Source organism: Trachemys scripta, chromosome 12 (assembly GCF_013100865.1).
Source record: "Trachemys scripta elegans isolate TJP31775 chromosome 12, CAS_Tse_1.0, whole genome shotgun sequence".
NCBI classification, from domain to species: domain Eukaryota; kingdom Metazoa; phylum Chordata; order Testudines; family Emydidae; genus Trachemys; species Trachemys scripta.
The window spans coordinates 44,827,853-44,837,938 of record NC_048309.1 but is presented as its reverse complement, the minus strand read 5'-3'; the positions used below and the strand labels follow the sequence as shown (position 1 = coordinate 44,837,938).

The window sequence follows — 10,086 nt, the reverse complement described above, 5'->3', positions numbered from 1 at the left end:
GTGTCTGGCTCACTACAAAAGCAACTTTCCCTCTCCTGGCATTGATACCTCCTCATGAGTTATTGGGGGAGTGGACTACATCCACCCTGATTGAATTGGCCCTGTCAACACTGGTTCTCCACTTGTTAGGTAACTCCCTTCTCTTCATATGTCAGTATAATAATGCCTACATCTGTAATTTTCACTCATGCATCTGAAGAAGTGGTGTTTTACCCACAGAAGCTTATTCTCAAATAAATCTGTTAGTCTTTAAGTTGCCACCAGACTCCTTGTTGTTTTTGTGGGTACAGACTAACAGGGCTACCCCCTGATACTTGACACCATGCAAGGCACAGAATTTAGCCGTATGATAGATTTAAAAAAGCAGTATCTTGAATTGCACCTCAAAGTGCAGATTGTTCATAGTATGTGTAAGGACAGATCTTCAGTTGTTGTAAAGCAGCATAGCTCCATTTATTTTAGTAGAGTTATGATGATTTACGCCAGGTGAGGAACTGGCCCAGTGATGTAAGTAGGCTTGAGCTGCTTTACACCAGATGTTCATCTGCCCATGAGTGGTTTACACTGGCAGAGCTACCAAGGAGATGATAAATCCTTCATTAGCGTTGATTTCCAAAATTAATCTCTGGAAAACGCCTTCTGCCAATCCAGTGATAGATAGATAGATAGATAGATAGATAGATAGATAGATAGATAGATAGATAGATAGATAGATAGATAGATAGATGTGTAGTCCATTGTCTTCTTCATTGCCAAGAGTTTATCCCCCTAGAGCATTCCCGTTTAATCATATTACATTTGTTAATTTCTGTTTTTATTTTTACAGCTCACATATTTGAGGAATAAATGTCAATGGAAAATCAAACAGCGTTGAACTACTTTATTCTCTCAGGACTCTCCAGTGATCCACAACTCCAAATTTTCCTCTTCCTAGTGTTTTTAGCTATTTATTTAATCACCCTAGTGGGGAACATGGTGATCATGCTGATGATAAGGGCTGATCCTTGCCTCAGCACACCCATGTACTTCTTTTTGTTCCATTTATCCCTCTCAGATATCTCTTATTCTTCAGTCACAGTCCCTATGATGCTTGTGAATTTCCTAGTACAGGTGAAAAGAATTTCTGTCAATGGCTGCATTGCCCAGATCTTCTTTAGTCTCATGGCTGGTTGTAGTGAAGTATTCATTCTGGCAGCAATGGCTCATGACCGATATGAGGCTATATGTAACCCACTGCATTATATGAGGATTATGAACAAATATGTCTGCAGTCAGCTAGTGATTGGTGCATGGATTGTGGGGTTTATATATGCATTGATAAACACTCTTCCCTTATTAAATGCACATTTCTGTGGGACCAACAAAATCAACCATTTCAGCTGTGAGCCTCCTCCAGTATTAGACCTATCCTGCTCTGACACCTTCACCAATAAACTGTTGCTTCATACCTCTGCAATGTTGGTAGGACTCATCACCTTCTCTTTTAACCTAGTCTCCTACATTCACATCATCTCCACCATCCTGAGGATACGCTCTGCGGAGGGCAGGCGTAAAGCCTTCTCCACCTGCAGCTCCCACCTGATTGTTGTTGTTTTATTCTACAGCACTGGGTTGTTCAGGTATCTGAGACCCAACTCAGCATCCTTGGAGGTTTTGGACAGACTGTTTTCCATCCAGTACAGCATCTTAACGCCCATGTTAAACCCCATCATCTACAGCCTGAAAAACAGGGAAGTGCAGGCAGCTCTGGGGAAAATATTAGGGAAATTCAGATTCCTCAAGTAATATTAGTCTTGATAATTGAATCTATGATAAAGATAGGTGGAAGAAATGTCAGCCAGTGGTTGGCAATATTCTGACTTCTTGCAGTACATAATGATGTAGCAGCAGTGATTTTTGAGTACTGAATGTTGACTCGGTTATTGAAATGCCTACTATATGTCTTTTCTGGGTTTACCCAACGGTGTTGCTGGGAAAGAAGCAGAAAGGCAAAGCAATGACTAATGATAAGACTACTTTCAGCAAACACTTGGGGGTTATTGCAGAACAATGGGAGAGCCATTGGACCTGAGGACACAGGTTCAATCTCCTGTTGAGCCCACCAAACTAGGTTTGGACTAGCAGGGCCCCAAAACCCAGAAACTGATCAGACAAAGGAACGCTGCTGGATATAAAGGCACTTTTTCTGTGTGTGTGAAGAAAGTAGACCTTCCTAAGCTTCTTTCACGGGTTGGTGAGCCTTTAGGTAAGATAGACACGCATGTAGGTTGTTTGTTGTTTTACAATCCCTTTTTTGTTTCTCTTATGTTATGCTTTATTCCTAATGTTAAGATCAAAAACTACTTTGTTTTAACAAGGTTGTCTGGTCCCTGTATTCTCTCTGTTCACAAGCTCCCAAAAGGAAGAACCACAAATGTTGTACCCTGCTGGACCTGTTGGGTAAATACCACTAATACACAGAGTGCTGTAGCCCAGGGATTGGTCTAAGAGTGGGAGAGCTGAATGATTCTACCCCAGGAGAGGTTAAGGCCTGGCCCCTGAAGTAGTGTACTCAGAGAAACCAGATAGGGGACAGAGCTGAAGCTACTCATGTAATCATGACACTTGGAATTTGTGCTTATGTGCTTTTGTGTAATTGTGTTTTCTTTCTTTCTTTCTTTCTTTCTTTCTTTCTTTCTTTCTTTCTTTAATTTGAACCAGCAGAAAAATGCCATCCTACCCAAAATCTCGTTTCTGGATCTCAGTCACGTATGGGTGTGACAGTCTGTATCCCTATATTCACTCTTTTTATAAAACTGTAATGGATTTTGTAGAAAGTATGCCTTGTGAGATATCATTTGAAAACTCACAATTTGCTGATCATTATTGTCCTGGTAAAATATGTGTGGAAACATTTTATGTAAAGTTAAAATATTCTACTGTATAACATTACTGACACATGTTCCAAGTTTAGAAAAGCAGGCACAAACCAATTCTTCAAAGGCAAAAGACAAACTGACGCCTCAGCCTGGTGTCAACAAAATTAAATAGACTATCACCTGGTTAAGTGGCCATTCTTTGGCAGAAAAAAAAGATGTGAGGAGAAATCCACATTTTGACAAAGAGGCATCTGGAGGTTCCCATCCCCATAGACCTTCTGTCCACTGAAGCTCATCTGGAGATTATTTTCAAAGAAAAAGCGAACTATAAGAAAGGGGAATAGATGCCCCAAAATGTCCTTTCTTTCTGCCCATGGCATCAACAAAACCTGAAGGACAAGGAAATTCACACTGAACTGGGGGAGGGGTCTTGGCTGAAAAGATTCCAGCCAGTAAGCCTGCTGAAACATGTGGTGAGAGAGACCTTTGCTTTGAATTCATTTAGCTTGTTTGGTTAGGTGTTAATTGTGTTTTACCTCTTATTTCCGTGTAACGGATTCTGACTTTTATGCCTCATTACTTGTAATCACTTAAAATCTATCTGTAGTTAATAAACTTGTTCTATTTTTTTATTGAATCCAGTGTGTGTTTGTATTGAAGTGTTTGGGGAACTCCATTTGAGATAAGAAGGTTTGTGTAGATAATTTTCTGTTAATGAAATAACGGATTTATATGAGCTTGTATTGTCCAGAAGGGTGCTGAGGAGTACAAGATGCACATTTCTGGGGGGAAGTCTGAGACTGGGAGTTTGCTTGTTTTGCTCTGCAGTGTAATTCATGAGTGGCTGGGTATAGCACTCATACAGGATAGCTGGGATGATTTACCTGCTGGCAGCTGTGTGTGAGCAGACCAGGAGTAGTTGCTCTCAGAGCAAAGCAGTGTAAAAGGCACCCCAGGTTGGAGAATTGAGGGGACACAGCTGTCCCTCTGTCCAGATTGTATTCTGGGTAATGGCACAATGGAATTTACCTAGTATATCATTTTTGCAGTGAGCACAAAGTAAATAAATCACTTACATAATATCACATGGACCTCAAACATCTATAAAGACCATAGTTTTTTAAATGTGCTCTTGAGGCCAACAGATATTTTTGTTAAAGGGGAATGATTAATATTAGGAGTTCAGTTATGGGAGAAGAAGCAGAGAGACTTTCTTTTCTACCAAAGGGGCTGCAACTTGGATGCTTCTGTTGACAAAAGCAACACAGAAAATGAAAATAGGTCAGACTGGCCCTTTTTTCCATGGAAAATTTCAATGAAAAAATGTTTTACTGAAATTTTCCATGAAAAGATTAAACTTTTTTGCTGAAAAAGAAAACACAAACAAAAAAAACCACAAAATGCCTGAGCTGAAAAATGAAATGTTTCAGCCAAAATACAGAATTATCCAACCAAAAATGAAAATATTTTGGCTGAAAATCATTATGGAATTTGTCATGCTGGTGCCTCATGCTTCAATTATTCTCCAGGGACCAGGCTTTCTTGTAAAACTTCATTTCCCCTAATGCACCACAATCTCCCCTCATGGAAACTGGAGGAGTTTGCATCATAGGGGTCCCTTGGGTCCCTTGTCATGATGCCTCATTGGAGATGTAGTCCAGCTGGGGTATCCGGCCTATAAAGAAGAATGGGGTCATGAGGAAATGGAGCTACAACTACCATGAGGTATTATGACAGGATATCCAAATTGAAATATATGCATTTTTTTGTTTGGAGGCCTTTCGTTTTTCAACAAAAAGTGAAAATTTCCATGGACAGGAGACACTTTTCATGAATAATTTGTTTTAATTGAAAATTCAATTTTCCACTGAATACAAATGTCAATTAAAAATGTTTAACCAGGCCTAGAAGTCTCTAGGAATCTTGGTAGACTCCAAGCCATATGGGGATTTGTATGGCTAAACAAACACCAGAAATGTTACCTGGGATACAATAGGCAGCTGGAGCAATTTGTGGAGCACTGGCATCATGTAAATGCAGGTTTCAGAGTAGCAGCCGTGTTAGTCTGTATCCGCAAAAAGAAGAACAGGAGTACTTGTGGCACCTTAGAGACTAACACATTTATTAGAGCATAAGCTTTCGTGGACTACAGCCCACTTCTTCGGATGCATTGAGATGTCCTGCGAAAGGCATATCATATGGTGCCAGATAAAGACCACACTGCTCATGAGAGGCACCTTTTTCAATCTCTCTTCTTGGGAATTGAACTGCGGGGGTGGAGGGTGGGGGAGACAGTCCCCCTGATTCCACAGACCTACTTACGGAGTAAGTAGTTATTCAATATGAGTAAGGATACCAGAATTGGGCTTATCCCACCCACACACTTGGTTAAATGAGTTTGGACATTGACTTCAGTAGAGCTAGGATTTCAACAACTGACTTTCAAATGCTTAATTAAAAGTAAGTCATTTTTCTGTGTACACAGTGTACTAAACACTTAGATTTCTCTGGAGTCTGTGTCCCCAGGGCTTGTGTCTAATTATAAAGGCTACCTATCAACTCTACTAATTAGTTCATCTGAGTTAAATGTCATTTTGTAAAAAAAAACAGGGAACATGGATGGCCAGTAACTTAATCTCACCCTCTAATATGCTCACCTGCTCTATAGATTTTTCTCAGACATACAGCCAAGTCCAGAAAACCAGCCTATTTGAAAACTTCCAGCATTTCATGAAGAAGCTCCAACCACCTCCAAGATCTGACAGATGTCCCCCAGCTTAGTGCCCGAAAAGGTGAGTGTCTTTTAAACTGGAGATTATTAAATTTAAAGAAGAAGGGAATTTTTGAGTGTCTGCCAGACTATTCCACAAACACTCACAAAAATCAGGATTGCTTCAGGAATGGTCTGCTAGAAAAGAGGTTATTGGCTGGATTCTCATACTGCCTTTGCACCACTGACATCAGTAGAGTGACACTTGATTTACACCAGTGGGGGTGGAAGGAAAACTGGGCTCATTGATTCCAGAGGAGTTACTCCTGACTTACACAGGGGTACGAGAGGGGAGAATTAAGACTAGGGTGAGTGAAAAATGTCAACATCATATCCAGCATGTATATTCCATTGTCCAAATGGATATTAGAAGGAAGGTGAATATTTAATTATGCATTTATTTTTGCTCCCTGACCATCTGGACAATATGTCCCACAGTTGGAGTAAATATAGAGATGCCAGGAGGAAATATGACATATCTACTACATGAGAACATGTGTCACTACTAGGTCTCTTATGGGTGTGTTCCATCCTCAAAGTGCTCTACAAAGACCCATTTAATGCATGGAGCACAGATCAGGGACACGTCTGGAGCTGGAAAGGTAACCTAAGTCATCTGACACACAGTCTGGTGCCTGGTCCACTAGACAAATTTGATGATTTAATAGCCAGTGATGGAACAGTAGTATTTTGTTTTGTTTCTGATGCATTCAGTGGCCCACAATGAATCTGTGTGGAAATGTTATAATATCCCAGCTGAATGGGAATAGATCTGTTTCTTCAAGGGGGAGAATGGACACCTTTGAAAATCCATGCATTAATTTTGGCCATGAGAAGGCTGTGTTCAGTTTGAAGTCTTCAGTAAGAAGAAAGGAAAATGATGTATGATTAGCAATTCTACTCATCTGATTTTAGGTTCCCCAAGCCCCACTCCCTCCCCCAAAAGTCCACAAATATGTTGGTGGAGAACTGGTTCAAAAATCCAAATGTAGTTTAATGTTACATTTTGAAACTTTGAACTTGAAAACAGGGCTGCTAACCAGGAGTTTCACAAGAGAGTTCTCCAGGTGAAGGAGGAGCAAATACGGGACCCTTGGGGTAAGTGGCTGTCTGAAGTGTGTGTTTGTGTTTGGGGGTTACTTCCTATGAGCTGAGCTTGTGTTTATCTGTCTGTCTGTTTGTTTGTTTGAAGGACCGTGTGCTGTGGCTGGCAGTTGGAAGCTGTGAGCTTCAAAGTAAGGTTTGAAAGCTAAAAGCCACTGTTAATTGGCTGTGCATTGGTAAGCGGCCGGGTCTACCAAGAAGGCCAGGGCTTTATAAAGCAGTGAGCAAGCGACCAGGGAGCTTTGTGACCTGGGCTACTAACAGGGAGTTTCACAAGGGAGTTGGGAAGGGGAATGGGAAGGGGGCAAAGTTCCCTTGCCGTTCTTTAAAACCTGTAAACTAAACTATATTCAAAACTTCTTGATTTAAACAAAATCCTTCATTTACCTAGGTAGCTGTAGGAGAGAATGCAGGCAGAAGCCCAGCAGCAGAGTGGGGGCTATCCAGTTTATTGCGGTGAGTGCAGCATGTATGATTACCTGCCCCGTGGGCGGGTAGCGTATGTGTGCAAGCAGTGCAAGGAGCTCCTGGCCCTCAGAGACCGTGTATGGACTTTGGAGGCCAGGGTGGCAGAAGAGGAGGAGCTAAGGGAGGCAGAGAGGTAAGTTGATGAGGCTTTCTGGGACATGGTAGATTTGTCCCACCTCCGGTCAGACAGCCCCTGCACTGTTGAGGAGAATGAAAGGCCCAGGGAAGTAGAGCAGTCAATGGGAGCAGATGGAAAGCTTCCCATAGTTGGGACCCACCTTCCAGATGATGATGGGGTATCCTCTCGCACTGAGGTTACCTCTCCGGGGGAGAGAACTCCAGTCACTAGAAAAAGGCAGGTGTTAGTAATGGGAGATTCGATCGTTAGAAACATAAATAGATGGGATTGTGATGACAGGGAGAAGTGCATGGTGCCGTGCCTGCCTTGTGCGATGGTTGTGGATCTCTCGAGGCATCTAGACAGACTTATGTGTAGTGCTGGGGAGGAGCCGGTGGTTGTGGTACATGTAGGTACCAATGACATAGGGAAGAGTAGGAGAGACGTCCTGGATGCCAAATTTAGGCTGCTAGGGAAGAGACTGAAATCCAGGACCTCAATGGTGGCATTCTCAGAAATGCTTCCAGTTCCATGCACAGGACCAGGAAGGCAGAGCTTCAGAGTCTCAATGCATGGATGAGACAATGGTGTAGAGAGGAGGGGTTTAGATTTATTAGGAACTGGGGAAACTTCTGGGATAGGGGGAGCCTATACAGGAGAGATGGGATCCACCTAAACCAAAGTGGAACCAGACTGCTGGCACTTTACATTAAAAAGGTTGCAGAGCAGTTTTTAAACTAAGAGATGCAGGAAAGCTGATTGCTGCAAAAGAGCGTGTGGATCGGACAGAGACTTCTCTTAGAGGTTAGTCTATTGATAGAGATTCTCTAGGTTATAGTGAGGAGGAGAGGATGGAAGAGGATAAAGTAGGGGCCAGATCAGATGAGAAACATTCACAGAAAAAAGATTCTGACACATCAGAAAAGGGCAGACAAATAAACAGTGACAAGTTTTTAAAGTGCTTGTACACAAATGCTAGAAGTCTAAATAATAAAATGGGTGAACTAGAGTGCCTCGTGTTAAAGGAGGATATTGATATAATAGGCATTATAAAAACCTGATGGAGTGAGGACAATCAATGGGACACAATCATTCCAGGGTACAAAATATATTGGAAGGACAGAACAGGTCCTGTGGGGGGGGGGGAAGAAAATGTAGAATCAAATGAAGTAAAAATCTTAAGTGAATCCACATGTTCCATAGAATCTCTATGGATAGTCATTTCATTTTCTAATAAGCATATAACATTAGGAATCTATTATCGACCACCTGACCAGGACAGTGATAGTGACAATGAAATGCTGAGAGAGATTAGAGAGACTATTACAAATAAGAATTCAATAATAGTGGGGAATTTCAATTATCCTCATATTGTCTGGAAACATGTAACCTCAGGACGAAATGCAGAGACAAAATTTCTCAATACTTTAAATGACTGCTTCTTGGAGCAGGTGGTACGGGAACCCACACGGGGAGAGGCAATTCTCAATTTAGTCCTGAGTGGAGCACAGGATCTGGTCCAAGAGATAACTATAACAGGACCGCTTGGAAATAGTGACTATAATATAATAACTTTTAACATTCCTCTGGTGGGAAGAACACCTCAACAGCCCAACACTGTGGCATTTAATTTCAGAAAGGGGAACTATGCAAAAATGAGGGGGTTAGTTAAACAGAAATTAAAAGGTACGGTGACTAGAGTGAAATCCCTGCAAGCTGCATGGACACTTTTTAAAGACATTATAATAAAGGCTCAACTTAAATGTATACCCCAAATTAAAAAACACAGTAAAAGAACTAAAAAAGAGCCACTGTGGCTTAACAACCATGTAAAAGAAGCAGTGAGAGATAAAAAGTCATCTTTTAAAAAGTGGAAGTCAAATCCTAGCGAGGTAAATAGTAAGGAGCTTAAACACTGCCAGATTAAGTATAAAAATATAATAGGAAAAGCCAAAAAGGACTTTGACGAACAGCTAGCCAAAAACTCAAAAGGTAATAACAACATGTTTTTTAAGTACCTCAGAAGCAGGAAACTTGCTAAACAACCAGTGGGGCCCCTGGACGATGGAGATAGAAAAGGAGCACTTAAAGATGATAAAGTCATTGTGGAGAAACTAAATGAATTCTTTGCTTCAGTCTTCATGGCTGAGGATGTTAGGGAGATTCCCAAACCTGAGCCGGATTTTGTAGGTGACAAATCTGAGGAATTGTCACAGATTGAGGTGTCACTAGAGGAGGTTTTGCAATTAATTGATAAATTTAACAGTAACAAGTCACCGGGACTAGATGCCATTCACCCAAGAGTTCTGAAAGAACTCAAATGTGAAATTGCGGAACTAACTATGGTTTGTATCCTGTCCTTTCAATCAGCTTCTATACCAAATGACTGGAGGATACTAACGTGATGCCAATTTTTAAAAATGGCTCCGGAGGTGATCCCGGCAATTACAGGCTGGTAAGCCTGACTTCAGTACCAGGCAAACTGGTTGAAACTATAGTAAAGGACAAAATTGTCAGACACATAGATAAACACAAATTTTTAGGAAAAAGTCAACATGGTTTTTGTGAAGGGAAATTGTACCTCACCAAAATACTAGAATTCTTTGAGGGGGGTCAACAAGCATGTGGACCTTGGGATCCAGTGGACATAGTGTACTTAGATTTCCAGAAAGCCTTTGACAATATCCCTCACCAAAGGCTCTTATGTAAATTAAGTTGTCATGGGATAAGAGGGAAGATCCTTTCATGGATTGAGAACTAGTTAAAAG

At 41.3% G+C, this 10,086-nt stretch overlaps 1 protein-coding gene across 1 annotated transcript; it reads left to right on the top strand.

The window, feature by feature from the left end:
* Positions 1–1,197: 1,197 nt before the first annotated feature.
* On the top strand, positions 1,198–1,785 carry LOC117885590 (olfactory receptor 5V1-like). Its single transcript, XM_034786852.1, has one exon. The coding sequence runs from the start codon at positions 1,198–1,200 to the stop codon at positions 1,783–1,785; it is 588 nt and encodes a 195-aa protein (XP_034642743.1).
* Positions 1,786–10,086: the final 8,301 nt, after the last annotated feature.

What these genes read in the sequence shown, in the direction of transcription:
- LOC117885590 (XM_034786852.1), top strand. Translation starts at nt 1,198, where the DNA reads ATGGCTCATGACCGATATGAGGCTATATGTAACCCACTGCATTATATG.